Raw genomic sequence first — 15389 nt, 5'->3', positions numbered from 1 at the left:
AACTGTGCAGCAGCAGCAATAATTTAAGTATATCACATGTCACACTGAGCATTGGGTTTTGAGGCATCTGCGTCAGACTGTACAACATCAGCCACCAGACTATTTGCATCGTGGAGTGAAAGTAGAGTCAAGTCATCAGCCTGTATCATCTGCATGTATCCAACGTTCCTCTTTATTCGTTTTGTCTCGCACATTTTCATTGGTGTAAACGTATTTAGTTTTTTTTAATGCATGGTCATTTGTTTGGTTCTATAGCTACTTTTTTCTATATGAAAACAGAACACAAGTGGATGTCTTTATTATTCGTCCATTATATTTTTATTGAGACTAATATTTTGCAGGTGGATGCACACACAGACCAGCAAGCATGATTGACACCCTGATGCTGTCTCCAAAACTGAACCACAGATGGATGTTGACACTGCTTCCACAAACAACAGACATTAGATCAGATTATTGCAGTGAATCCATCTTTGTTTTGTGCTGGGTGTTTTTAAAAACAGAAAATTAATCTGCCCATATGGAGAAGATATATATAAATCTTATAAAGTTTGTATCTGTCTTGTGTGAAACTTGTATGAAAAGCACACAAGAGTGAAAACAGATATAAGATCCCTTGAAAAATTATATAAATGAAACTTGTATGTTTTGGATACTTCCTAAAACAATATATGAAAGTAATGAGAAAGTGGTCACTTTCATGAGTAAATCATATAAGCCTTATACGATTCACTATATGAAGCAAGCCAAATCGGATGCAAGTCTTTTATAAGTTTTTTCTATTTCTTTTCCATATTGGTGGTTCCTAAATGGGCTAAATGAAAAAGAAGTTAGTCAGTAGTTTGAGTCATCATTTAGGTTTTTTTTTTTGTCCTCATTCTTTCTACTGAGAATGCTTTGTTTACTTAGTTTTATTCTAATTTTTTTCATAGTAAAACATCACTGCGCCCCCTCAAACACCAAACCAATTTCAGCCTAAATGGAGGGAATGCTAACGCATAAAGATAATCTTATTGGTGTATCCATCACCAGACGTTTCACATACAAAGAGATAAAAAAGGAACATTTATATATTTTATGCATCATTTCTAGGATTTACTCAGAAGTTAAAGTGAGCCAAAACTGTATCTTTGGTGCATATCTACATACGTTGTGGTTGCGGTACTTTAGCATTTAGCTAGTGCTACAGAAGAAGAGCTAGCATTAAAGAAGTAATGTGTCTCTTTGGGTAATTTCAAATGCAACACTTTTTATGAGCTAGGTTAGGTTACATGAAGTGTAGTAGAGATTAATTTGAATTTAAGCTGATGATCCTTAGATTTATTCACTAAATTTAACCTTTATACAAACTTTGTACTATCTAATACAAAGACAGTGTAAATAGCTCAGGCGTTGAAATCCGTCAAGATAACTTGTGAAACATTTGCTATGATCTTGTTAAATTCAGCTGTGTTAATCTACAAAGAGCAGTAAACCTCAGAGCAGTAGCAGCAGTATAGGTTAGCTGATCACAGCATGTACACAAAGACAATTTACTGGAGCTCACGATAGAAATTGATGTGGTGCTTTTCTCCACGCTGAGCCACCACAGCTAATCTTAGGGTCCCCCTACCTGCTGAATCTTACTTTAACCCCTGTCTATACTTATTTTTCTGTACTATCTGTATCTGTACTCCAACTTAAATAATGAATGTCTGAATTGTTCCCACCTTTTTCCACCTTGGTAGGCACCAAGACCACCTCTTGTAGGTTTGGTGGCTACCAAGCTATCTAGTGTTAGCTGATAACTTGGCCCCCTCTCATCTAAACATAGTCATGGAACGGTTCCTAAAAAGCAAGGCTTTAAAAACAAGGCTAATGAAATGTCCTATCTTTAGTATAGTATTTCGTCAAATATTATTTCTTAGAATTTAAGCCCAAAGAGTCATGCTGATTGATTTCTTTCTGGTGACATGGCACTTCATTTCTTAAAATAAGATATCTCAGAGATTAAATGTGCAGTCGGGATGTATGTGGCCTCCGACATAAAAGGAGTTTGACATCCCTGGTGTAAAGTCTTGTTTTTGTGTCAAATTAAATTTACAGTTTCATTTAATATGATACATGATGCTTTTATTTTTCCATTAATAAATGAAATCAAAATTTAAACACTGCATTTTGTATTTTTACTTGTTTAATGATCTGAAACATTTAAATCTGACAAACATGTTTAAAAAAAAAACAGAAAAGAAAGAAAGAGCAAACACTTCACAGCATTGTAGCGTTTTATCCAAGCTGCTCACAGGTTCTGTTATCCCTGCACAATGCAGTATGTGTGTCAGTATGTTAGATTGTACTTTAGGTGGTTTCTGAATACGATACAGCAACCTACACGTTCACATTTACCTGCCTTCACTGCATGAATTGTGTTCACAGCTGCAGGGAAAAAAGTGTAATCTTCAGTGTCACGAACCTCAACCAAAGAGAACAATATACCTGATTTTGAAGTGAGAATAAGTCGCTTTCCTGTTCTATTTCAAGCATTTCTTAATAAAAAAAAAAAAAAAAAAGCCTCCATCCACTATCTACCTCTCCATAGCAACAAGCATTAAGCTAACTGCAGCACATCATCAACAGGAATCTAGTCAGTTGTTCCTAATTGGCAATGAGAAGGAAGCTAATTATAACTTTGTAGATAGAGAAAAGACAAACACTACAGAGAACATGAAAGAGACGGTTTATCATAGCACTTTTATTGCATCTCGGACAAAACTAAATGCCACTTAATTACTGTCCACACACTTTTTTTCATTTGGGCTTGTTTTAAACAAGATCTCAATTAGCTTTTATGCGTCATTCAGAAATCCAAGCGTGATCATTTTACACCCTCTCTGTGATTGTTTTGCAGCAGAACAAACGACTAAAGCGCTTCTGTAGGCGCTGAAGAGCCACTGCACCTCTCAAAATGCTGCAGCGCCATTCATCAATACACTTTCGATTAGCTCACACCCACAGGACCAGCAGACGGGTGGACATACAGTGAGTGCATGTATAGCCTCTGACCCCTATTATGTTTGGCAATGTGCCTGCAGAACAGTTTTTCATTTTATGATAGACCCTATACTGTTAACGGTGCCTACGTGCGTGTGTTAATGTGTGTACCGTGCAAGTGTTGGGGATATTTTATGAGTCTTATGCAACCAAATGCAGTTTGCATTGATATTTCCATTCAGCCATATGCCTAAAACACGTGGACAGGCGTTCTTTAACCTCGTGGACGCTTGCCAGTTTCAAATCTACCCTTGTCACATGGGCGAGGCACAAGGCCCACGGCTGATGCAGCGGAAAGTGGCACCAAGCTGGGCTAGTGTTAAAACACTCATCAATACCCGCGTGCATTCTTTTCACAAGGAGCAGCAGGACACTATGATGAGGCTGCACCGTGCTCTCCATTTATATTTTGCCACATACAGTAGTTTTACCTCCTCTGTTGAGTGTCCTTCAGAATTGCTCACAATGTGCCTTGAAGTAGTTTCCATGCTGCTTTGTGGTTTTACGTGATTAACAAAACCAGTGCAGTGTGACCGCACTCTGGCTAAACTGCACACTGAGTGACCGGAACAGAAACACCAGTCTGTGTGCATGGAGTAGAGGTGTAGGTGTTATTGTCACAGTTTCAAGTCATGGGGGAAAACAGTCATCACCAAAACCTTAAAACATTGCATCCATTGCATGCACAAATATTAAAACTAAGAGAACAAACACTGTTGCCCTCTCCTTTCTGGCTGCTTTCTGCATTTCCCCAGTCTATGTTTCTCTTTTTGTGTGGGTTGGTTTGTGTCCCCATTTCTGTTTACTTCCATCTTTCTGCCTTTTTCGATGCTTCTTATTTACTTCAGCTGTGTCTTATTATCCCTAACAAATTAACACAATTTTAAATAAGATGATAGCTTTTAACACTTTGGTGAAAATCCTTTCCGGACACTGACTGCCTGAAGTCTAGAACCCATGGACATCACCAAGTACTCTGTGTCCTCTTTGAGATGCTCTATTAAGTCTTTACTGCAGCCATCTTCAGTCACTGCTTGTTTGTACGTCTTTCTGCATTCAGTTTCATATTAAATAACTGAAAAGCATGTCCTGTTGGGTTGAGATCAGATAACTGACTTGGCCACTGAAGAATATCTCTTTTATTTAACATGACAAATGCTTTGATTGCTTTTCCAGCATGCTTTGGGCCATTATCCATTTGCACTGTGACGTACTGTCCAATCAGTTTTGGAGCATTTGGCTGAATCTGAGCAGAGAGTACAACCCTGCACACTGCAGAATTTATCCTGCTGTTTCTATCAGCAGTCACGTCATCAGTACGCACTAGTGGCCCAGTTCCATAGACTCAGGTTTGATTCTAGGTCTTTCTCATGATGTCTACCACCTCAAAAGGGTTTTTGATCAGCTGTTGTAAAGGTTTTCTTTTTCCTAATCATGGAAATAATTCTGTCATCATGCACTTTAGTTGTCTTCAGTGGTCTTTTAGGCCTTTTAGGTCTTTTAGGCTGGAAAGAGCCTTCATTCTCTTAAGTTACTGCTGACTCTCCAATAGGTCGAGTTCGATTCTTCAGCCTAATGATGGCCTCTATCACTTGAATTGACACATTTTTGGGGCTCATATTGAGTAAAAAGCAAGTTCAGATGAAATAACACCTGGAATCAACTCCAGACCTTTTATCTACTTAATTGTCATGAATGAACAAGCAAATAGGCGTCATCTAGACATAAAACTAGATGCAGTTAATTGTCAAAATACTTATGAGCATATAAAACTGGACCATTATCCATAAAATGTGTCTAATACCTAAAAAAGCTAATGCAATACTTTTGTTAAAGCCCTTGAATTAAAGCTGAAGGTCTGCACTTTATTCACATCTTGCTTGTTTGATTTAGCTTTCACTGTGGTGCTGTACAGAGGCAAAATTATAAGAATTCATTGTCATTGTCCAAATACTTATGGATCTGATTGTATATGCTATTGCAACTTTTTATTGTCAGGCCTTCAAATGATCTGCATTTGAGAAAAAGCAGAAGTCAGTTATGTTTACTAAACTAAATATTTCTTGCATGATATATGGTAAATGCACATCACTGTAGTTTGGATAGAAATAAGGTAAAAATCAGATTTGTTATAAAGGAAGATGTTAATGCTGATTTGCTATACTTAAAAGAAAAATTAGTAAATCAAGCTGTGGTTCATGTCCTTCAACACATAGTCACTGTGTATCGTATAGATAGTTCTATAGTATATATCCAGATTGCATCTAGCTAAAAAAGTCTTTTAAACTCAGAGCCATCGACTTTTTGAAAACTTGCCTCTTTCATCTCTCTCAGGTGAAGGTTATTTGAAGAAAAAAACCCATAAAGCTTTAATTCTTCACTTTCTGTCCTTCCTCCAGTGACCTACAGTACTCATCGCTTCGGGAAGACTTATCTTTTCTGGCTCACAAAGGGCAAGATGACCTTCATGTTACAGTCAAGACAGCAAATTTCTCTTCGCTCATCTCATGTCATCAGCTGAAAATTCAGCTTAGTGCTGCTCAAGATACACCTCATTCAGACCTCTCCTCCCCCTTAGCTTTTACCAAAGCTTTTTCTTTTACCTGGCTACCGCTGAACTGAAAAATTACAGATTGTTCTGTCTTTCTGGGTTCACATCAAATGTCAGTGCAAAAAAGCCTGAAGCTCATACAGTTCTTAAGCTTGGTTGTATGCGACTTTTGTAAAGAAAGGCTACCAGGGATTAGACTGAGGCCTCAATAAAACTGAGGAACATATGCAAAATGCGTTTTTACAAAGGATAAAGAGCACTGGAAAAATCAAGCCTGTAAAAGTGAGTGCACAGCTCACCTCTGAGAGTTGGGCCCTGTAAAGAGACTTGTTGCACTGCAGAAGCTGAGCAGCCAGGTTACAGTCCTTTCTGTACATTTCCTGCAGAGGCACAAAATGGCCACAATCAAATGAAAGAACAGAGAATGAATATTAAAACTTTCGTTGCCAGCTAAATTTCTGGTCTCTTTTGGATCAATACTGCTTAAACTCTATTCTCCCAAACCTACTTTCCTTCTTCAGAAACACAAAACTTCTTATTTAACTGCTTATTTGAAGTACTAAACATGCTTGGGGAAAAAACTACAATTTGCAAACACATTTGTACTGGTGTAAATGTACAAATTATATGGATCTTGCGTATGGTGGGTACAAAATGACTCAGAGAAAGATCTTGGCCATGCTAAATTATAAAGCTTTTGAGTTTACATTTAAGGATATGTGGAAAATTCTAATCATTCACCACAGCACAAGAAATTCTCACAACTCTAAAGCACACTGTACACCACCTTATGGCAATAGGAAATCAGCATTGTTTGAAAGCATTATCGGATGATCACGTTTTCATTGTGCGTTCCACACATGTAATGTCAAATATTATTAGTGGATGTAATCTAACACCAACTAGAGGCCACAGGCTGTTGTAAGCAACTAGCTTGTCAAGGGATTAATACTGTCACGACTGCAAGAAAAGTGTCAACTGCAGCAATAGCAGCACATCTCCGTGTCCCCAAAGGTGTTAGGGCCCTATCATCACTCCTTGTAGCTTTAATTTTGCATGTTAGTTTTTGGTAGTTTATCTGCCATTTGTTCCTGGAGACAAAGAAATCTTCATTATATAACGTCACTGAACTTAGTCTTCAGCTCTTTATTGCTGTTTCTTTTATCCTTTAGTCAGTGCAAAGTTGCATCACTCACACTGCCATCTTATTTGCTGATATGCTAATATCTGTCGACAAGTTTATGCATTTACAGTAACACACCCAGTAACACACCAAACATTTTTCATCTTTATTATTTGTCAGACACAACACGTAGTTCTTGTCCCAGTTGTGCATAACTTATGTAGCCTAACAATGTCTCTGCTACAGAGAACATGGTAAAAAGTGTTGAGTTTCCGCAATGGGATACCTGAATGAATGAACCACTTCCTCTACAAATGCCATCATTCAAGAGGTAACTACCCCTAGTGACCAAATGTATAATAAAAACAAAATAAAAAAAAACCAACAACTTTTAACTTATCCATTTATGTTCCCGCTGCCTATAAATCAAAGTTAGAGCCTACTGGTCATATTTTTGTTTTTCATTTTATAACAACAACAGTATAATGGAACAGTAAAACCATGAGTCCATTTTGAACTTTAATGCAACAAGGTCATCTTCTTACTACTGAGCTTGCATGTCTTACTCACGAGTTCGTCCAGTAATCTGAGAATTTGCAGCTCCTTTCTGGTGCTCCAGTTTGCATATCATAGTGTCACTGGGCAAGACTATGAAAACCCCAAACAGAATGTATGGAAGCACCTATTTTCTATTCTAATAACTTCATACTCATCGTCTGGCTCTGCAGAGTTGAATGCTGGGCACTGCTTTACTTACATTGTCTTCTTGAAGCTTCTCGATGGTGAGCTTTGCCTCCATCAGGTGGTTGTTGAGGACGATGATCTCTCTGCTCAGAGCACGCTTTTCATCATCGTGGTGCTGTGACTGACAATGACAGAGCAGGGATTTAAAGATTACTTTAAAGTACTTTCCTCTGTGTAATTCTTTCTTGTGTGTTTTTTAGGAATTAAATTTATAGAATTTATAGAATAGATTGTTTATAAGAGACCTTTCAGACAAACTTTCAAAATTGATTCTTGCATGTTTTTAATTCAAATATGAACCCGGTAAACATAAATAGAAAATTTTTGATAGATCTTTCTAATTTTCTTTTGAGATCTAGGTACTGTTTATATTGGCAACTGTATATATATTTAGCCTTTCACCTAACTCTTTTGGGTTTTGGTGCCCGTTGTAAGTGCTTTCTGTTCTGAGTGTTGCTGTTTTAATTCCCTTTTGCTTGTGCTTGTCTGTTGCTCTACTTTATCTTGTTTAGTTTTACTTTTCATGGTTGCCCTCTTGATTGTCTTCAGCTGTCTTTAGTTCCCCTTCTATTTCTACCTCACATGTATATATATTCCCAGAGTGTTCCTTTGTCCTTTGTTGTGTTGTCTATGTAACTCAGTAGCTTTTCTTTGTGTTTCCCAACCTAAGCATTTCTGGATATTTTCATTTGGACTTTTTAGATTAAATGCTTGCTTTGGTTTCTACTTCTGTCTCCTGCATCCTATTTTTGGGCTGTCACACCTAATCCATATTGCTTACAGCTGAATATGACAGCAGCCTATTACATACTTATTTCTTAGCTACTGTTGATGAATGGGAAACTTTAATGTCAGTAAACTGAGCTTCCATATAGTTAAATCTTCATTTTTTTAAAAGCAAAGTTTCCATTAGCTTCATCACCTGTCAGTAAAATGTATTTTGGCCAAGGGCTTTGGGTTTGTGGAAGCTGTAATTAAAATGCCTGAGCGTACAGTAGTTCCGCCTCTTTGAAAAGTTTAACAGACTCAAACTATATCACAGTGTTTATCAGTCTTGTAATTACGTTCTCTGTAGTTGTGCAGGGCCAAGGGGTCAGATGAGTTTGCGGCACCTCAGGAGTAAACAAGCTTTACTATTACAGAGAGACTTACTCAGCACCTTTCTCACCCTTGTGGAGGGTGTACGTGAAATGAATCAATAACAGCTGATGAGAACACTTCAAAAAAAAAAAAAAAAAAGGCTGCCAGCCTTTATTTTAAAAATCACCAATTTTCTTTACACAAAAAGCTGGGTGACCTTCAGCTCTTTATTACCTGTACTTGGTATCTCACATTGTCATCAAAATGATGGCGACAGCAATGATTATTATCTTGTGCTGTAACAAACCCATTCGACGAGCATTTTCAGCTGTCTATTCAACAGCGAAGACACCTGATGGTCATACAGTGTTCTCCGGCAGACTAGTTAATTGTATCTTTCCACCAGCAAAAAAAGAGCAATGTCTGACAAATGAAGTGAGGTGCAGAGCACTGAGGAACAATGGGTTTGCTATCACTCTGCTGTTGGAAGGAGGACAGCCAATTGTAATAAGCCATAATTAACGTCAGTGGTACCAACAGAAGGGCATTCATATTCAAACAAGCTCACCAAGTGCTCTGTATCATCTCTAAATCTCAAGGCTTGCCTACTTGCTTCCTTTCTGTCTACAAATAATGCAAATAGTTGACCGCAAACCTGAGAGCTTATTGTACAGCATGTACACAGGGTTTAAAACACACAGACACCTGTTAAGATACTCACATTTCTGTGGATCTTCTCCTCCAGATCCTGGTTGATCCTCTGCAGTGCTGAGTAGCTACTTTGTATTCTAAGTGACACAATAAACAACAGCGCTCACTTGCAGGTAATAGATTAAACATAAACAGTAGCAGCCGAAGACTTCTGCAACTGGAAATAAGCAGATTGGCAGGCTCAGTAGTGCACTGCACAATTCAAAGCTGAATAACACATCATATGTCTCGTAATAGAGGGATTTTTTTCCCCACAAGGCATGGTAACATATATGGAAAGATTTCGGGCACCAGTAATAAATATTGAGCCGCAGCTCCACTATGACTGACAGAGGACCCCAGCCTGAGGATGTCAACGTAATTAAAATGAAGGGAAAAAGGTGACGTTTTGATTATATTTTATAATTACACCTCTCGGGGTTTCTAAAAAGTACCTCAAATATAAAAATGCAACTCCTTTTTTCATTTTAATACTAGCATAAATGCAAGGTTTACGTCATGAAACGAATTATTATTATCTTTGTTTTAAATCTGTCTAATCACCACCAAAGCAGATACTGTGATTAGTTTTGGGAATTGGTTTTGAGTCAGCGCCATAATTGCTTTTTGTTGTTTTTGTTTTTTACTGAGTGATATCAGCACCGTCACCGATCTGATGGTTCTTGGTGGAAATCTAAATGGACAGATGTACCGAGATGAGGTGCTCTAACCTGTACACTGCACAGAGTATCAGTAGTATATCCAGACACTTCGTTGGCCAGCATTTAGTCCCAGTATGGCTCCTGTTGAGGATGCCTGAGACACGCTGTGTTGACGTGACCATCAGAAACAGCTACAACCAATGACCACTGCACAACGGCAGCCTTCACCCATCCAGGAATTGGACAGCAATTCCTCAACAGCAGACTCAGACACTTGTGTGGCCTTTCACACTTACATCATGTCCAGAGGAAACCATCTCTATCTTGTATATGCACATACTAAAGTGTCGGACTATAAAATCTATGAAATCTATTTAAAACACAAACTGGCATTTGTTTTTGATACCACAAGTAAAAACTTGTGTAAACAGCAGGTGAAGATAATAGAAAAAATTACTTTCCAGGAGGTAATTTAAAATGATACAGTATTGTGAGTTACCCAGATAAGAAACACTGCACTGCAGCACTGCATAATTTGCTGATCTCTCAAACACTTGTGGTACAATTGACTTGTGCAATTAAATTCTTAGATCGTAATTGGAGGATGATCTCAAATATAATAACTTAAAGACCCCCTCAATACGTGCTTTACGATATTGAAAAGAGATTAATAATAGCTTCAGCCCGCTTTGGTTCTCACATAAAATCTAGAACGCTCGTGGTAGACATATAATCTTTATTATTTCACTATGTTTGAGTCTCCAGGTATTTTCTGCTTACGTCACATTGGTATACTTTCTGTAGTGGATCATAAGGGGTTTCAGAAAATCACCTCATATGTCTACTGCTTAAACAGTGATGCAGTATTAAACATTTTTCCTTAGGCACATGAATGAAGTGCTATATTTAGAGCAGTCAAGATGAGACGAATCCTACACATGTTTTAGGTTAAACCAAAGCAGAATTCAGATTGTTTTTTAGTAGTTTTAGACAAGTGTAAAGAGGAATTTTGTCAATCTTTGTATTCAATCATTTTCAGCTTTTTACGTTAAAAGCCTTTTGTAGCTATTACTGGAAATATCCTCACATTCTTAGATTTTTGAGAAATTTATAGCACCATCTATACAGGTCATCTTGCCTGGAAGTCTTTCTGTCTCGTAGCCTCGTATTAATACCCTCCCACTTCTCTTTCTCGTGATCTGCACTGTGTGCAGTCACTGGTCTTGGCCAGGTCCACACCAAACAATCCGGACCCCGTCTGATCCAAACAAATTTATTTTGGTCTCTTTTGACCAAAGAATGTGCTGCCAATATTCATCAGGCTTCTTTTCATGTTCTTTGGCAACGTATATTATTATCCTGGCGCCAAGTTGGAAACGGCGAAGCGCAAGCGGCACCATTTTCTGAGGGTGGCCACTGCACCTTCTGTTATTCATAGGGTGGCTCTTCCAATTACTCCTAACACCTGGTACAGCTGTGTTTCAGCTTAGAAGTCTGATGCTGAACATAGGCTCATCCACCCATCCATATTTTTGTATAAGCAATCACCCTGAAGTGGAATTTTAAAGTAATATTGTAGACTTCTGACATTTGATTGTTCATCATCATGTACAGTAAATGTCAAACATCCAAGTAGGGCTGCCACAAACGATTATTTTGATAGTCGACTAGTCACCGATTATTTTTGCGATTAGTCGACTAATCAGATCATCATCCATTGGACGTAAAACCTACAGCTTATTGCACCAGCAGCATCTGCTCTTATATAACTATCATTAGCTTACAGCTTTAAGTGTTTAAGGTATGTGCTAACTAAAAATAAAGACAAGATGATAGTTTATTAAATTTTAATGAAATTTGCAGATTGTTTTGGTGAAGTTTAATAAACTCCTTGCTATCTAAAATATAACAGGATACCAGAGTATATTCTTGAGCATCTCATACTTCTGATGATCAGCTGTCTGCTTGACGTTTATTCAGCTGTGTAAAAACTATAACTTTAATCTCAGCCAAACCGATTTACTCAGGAACAAATAAAATACTAAAAAAAAGCCAAACAATAACATTTTTAAGTTATCTAAGTGACTTATATATGTTTAACCTAAGTAGCGAAAGAAGGCGGTGGGTTTGAAAACGATTTGCCGGGAGTCCGGTGTTCTCACGGCTCTAGTGAGCCTTGCCCCCGGCTAGCTATCGTGCTAGTGGGTAACAGACGTCTCCGAAAACGTCGGAGCGCTTTTGAAAATATGTGGTGTCTTGATAAACTGAGCAGATATTTGAGGTTTACACAGCTACATTCTCGCCTGAAAATATGTTAAACGTTTATTTTGTCACCCAGAAAGAATAATAAGAGTAATATTAAAACTAAGTAGCTGCCGCCATTGTTGGAAACTGAGCTGGGCTGCGCTATGAATTCTGGGACACAGCTTCTTCTTCTTCGGGGTTTAACGGCAGCTGGCATCCTTGTACATGCAGTGCTGCCATCTTCTGTTTCAGTCCGGTATTACACTCTTAAATCCTACTACTTATTCCTGCGTCTTTTGTGATCTTGCAAAGCTTCAAACGATGCGTCGACTGTTAAATTAGTCGTCGACGATTTTGATAGTCGACGTAATCGTGACTAGTCGACTAATCGTGGCAGCCCTACATCCAAGCAAAACACATTTGAGCTGAGCAGTACTTAAAGGCACACTGCAGTGTGCCATTCTTGGGCCCTGACTATTTCAATATGGCTAATCTTCAAAAGTAACATTGTTTTGTGTAGCACTGTGTTACAGCACCAATGATGCGGTGTTAAATGCATCTGTCAAATGCTGACATAAGCTCAAAATGTTTAAGAACCCAAATTTCCAAGTATCATCATTTCCTCTTTCTCTTCTTGAAAGGGAAATAAAACTGAATTTGGAAAGGAAGCAGTGAGTTTGGTGACACTTTTCTGGAAAGAGTTTAATAATCTGCTGCCAACGTCTAATTTGATCTCTTTATTTTGTGTATTTCCCTTTAGGTGACAGAATAACCATGCTCCGCTCAAAACTGATATATTATTTGTTTAGCATTCAGTTTATCATTGTGTCCTGTATTATGCTTTATATCAGGGGTGTCAAACATAAGGCCCGGGGGCCAGAATCGACCCGCCAAAGACACCAATCCAGCTCACTACATGTCTTTGGAAAATGTGGATGAGGGCATAGATTTTGGACTTCTAACTGTATTTTCACATTTTACAAGTTGTCCTACTGATAAAGACCTCCCCCACAGCAATTACATACAACAGTGTAATAAAGTAATAATTACACAATTAAACAACAGAAAAAAATCCCAGTTTTTTTACTACCTACTATTCAGTTTCAATTTCAGTTTTTTACAATGTTTCCACGATAAAAAGAATAAATTAAAAAACAGGGAATTTTCTGGGAATTAATAACAACTTTCCTCTTTATTACTACAGGACAGTCTAGACCATGAGCATCCAGAGCTTCTTCTGAAATTTAATATTTATCTTTCACAGTTTAAACCCAAAGAGTCATGCTGATAGATTTCTTTAATTAAATAGAGCAGCATTTATTATCATGTAGTAAAACTAAGATGTATTATAGAAATTAGGCTTCTTTTTCTTGTATTGAGATTTTACAGGGATTAAAGAGATTACAGTTCAACTTTCCTACACTGACAAAAAAGGGAGGCCAGCTTAAGATCAAAGTGGGCCACTGATGTAAAATGAGTTTGACATCCTTGATTTATACAGACTTATAAACAGTATTTGATTGAAGAATACATTTGTATATTATTATTATCATTCCTATTATTGTTCTGCAGAACAGAAACCTGTGCTAAGCCTGTTTTAGTCAGGCCAGTTTAATGTCAACAGGCCTAACTTTTTCCTGCTCAATAAATAAAATTAAAAGTTTTATCTCACACTTCATAAAAAGTCCACTAAAACAACTGCTACGTACTTCTTGTGTTGTTTGGGCTGTAATGGGCTTCTCCTACAGCTCCCTCAGTATATTTTATCTTTCCTCAGTTTTAAGCTTGTGTTCATTGGACCAGAACTCCAGCCTGGCTAACTGCGGATACCCATGGGTAAGTGCTCAATGTGGAAAGTCCAGTGCAAGCACTATCCACCACAGAACATTTGTGAAAAAGATGGGATATAAAACATTTGCTGTTGCTGTTTACATTCCTGTGACAGAGCTGTGTTGTTATTGTCTTTTACTCTCTCTGCTCATGTTTGCTCTCACGAGTGGAGAAAAAAAGAGAATCTTAATTTTCTGAAACTGAGAAATGTTGACTGCAAACAGAGTCCACAAACAATTTGTGAAATCTTCTGTGCCACACTGCCACCATCTTCGCCCCCTGGGTGTTGTACAGTTTGTACTGAGGGGCCTACCTGCGCAGTTTATCAGTAAACTTGTCCAACTCCTCCTGTGCTCTGCGCAGCTCCGTCTCCAGGTACTGCCGTGTGGAGTCAAATTCGCTCTGCAGTAGCTCCAGCTTGTGTGTTGTGTAGTTAAGTCTTTTCCGTAAGTCCTCCTTCTGCTCCAGCAATGAGCTACACACACACACACACACACACACACACACACACACACACACACGGGTTCAGAGCACATGATGGAGGAAACAGGCTCCTAACTTGAGTGCATGCTTATCTAAGTAGTCTACAGATCTTTTTAATGCACCCCTGAATGGCTGTGCAGTTATGATGGGAGCATCATGAGAGGGTGATAAAAGTAGAAAACTTGTTTGCAAAAGTGCATGGTGCGAGGAAAACATGGGATCAAAACACAAATCTCTAATTAAGAATCCAGGCTGGGGTAAGTAAGGATACAGAGCTTTTTAAGACGTTAGAGCATTAGTCAATCTTTTTCAGTATTAAAGCTCTGCAGCACATCACAGAAACCTCATCAGAAAGTAATACAGGCCCAATGGAGAAAAAAAGAGGTTTTAATCAGTGATGAAACACGAGACAATGGAATCTAATATGTCATGCGAATAGACCCCGAAGGCTCAGATTTACAAAACGACGATATTCCCCACATGTAATACGGGAAGACAGCACAATGATGAGTATTTTTAGAGTATGTGCATTACCTGAGCTTCAATCTAATAAAAGGGCAAGTGTGAGTGGGAAAGGAGGAAATGTCTGTTGCCTTGATGGATCTGAGTGTGCACAGTGGGGCTTAATGGACCTCATATTGACGGACAGATGGAGGAAGGAGGGTAATGACTCTATCTGAGACCGGATAACAGATAGCAGATTGGATGGAGATGTGGTCACGACGTTCTTGTCACTTCCTCTCTTTGTCTCTTTTTCTCACTATTTAACGAAATCATAGATTCAGGGAGTTGAAGGCTGAGGGACATCGAAATAAAAGAACAGGGACAGGTTCCTTTGAGGGATTTTGTTTTTTCAGGACACTAAAATGAGGTATCACCCAGTTTAATCTAATTAGCATGCATGATAATCGTTCTGCAATCGATAAGATGAAAAGTAGAATGGGTCAAACCA

At 38.3% G+C, this 15389-nt stretch overlaps 1 protein-coding gene across 4 annotated transcripts in view; it reads right to left on the bottom strand.

Moving 5' to 3' along the window:
• Positions 1-15389, bottom strand: part of LOC146371940 (brain-enriched guanylate kinase-associated protein) — a 35324-nt gene that overhangs the window by 2494 nt on the left and 17441 nt on the right. For all 4 annotated transcript variants that reach the window (XM_084954238.1, XM_084954239.1, XM_084954240.1 and 1 more), the window contains 4 exons: positions 14268-14429; positions 9250-9316; positions 7462-7569; positions 5881-5961 (listed from right to left, as the gene is read on the bottom strand). In XM_084954238.1, the coding sequence (XP_084810364.1) occupies positions 5881-5961; positions 7462-7569; positions 9250-9316; positions 14268-14429 (418 nt within the window). The remainder of the gene's footprint in view (positions 1-5880; positions 5962-7461; positions 7570-9249; positions 9317-14267; positions 14430-15389) is intronic.

Source organism: Perissodus microlepis, chromosome 15, assembly GCF_051167445.1.
Source record: "Perissodus microlepis isolate ML-2025 ecotype Zambia chromosome 15, ASM5116744v1, whole genome shotgun sequence".
NCBI classification, from domain to species: Eukaryota; Metazoa; Chordata; class Actinopteri; order Cichliformes; family Cichlidae; genus Perissodus; species Perissodus microlepis.
Note: the sequence above shows the minus strand (reverse complement) of the source record. Positions and strands in the feature narration are given on the sequence as shown.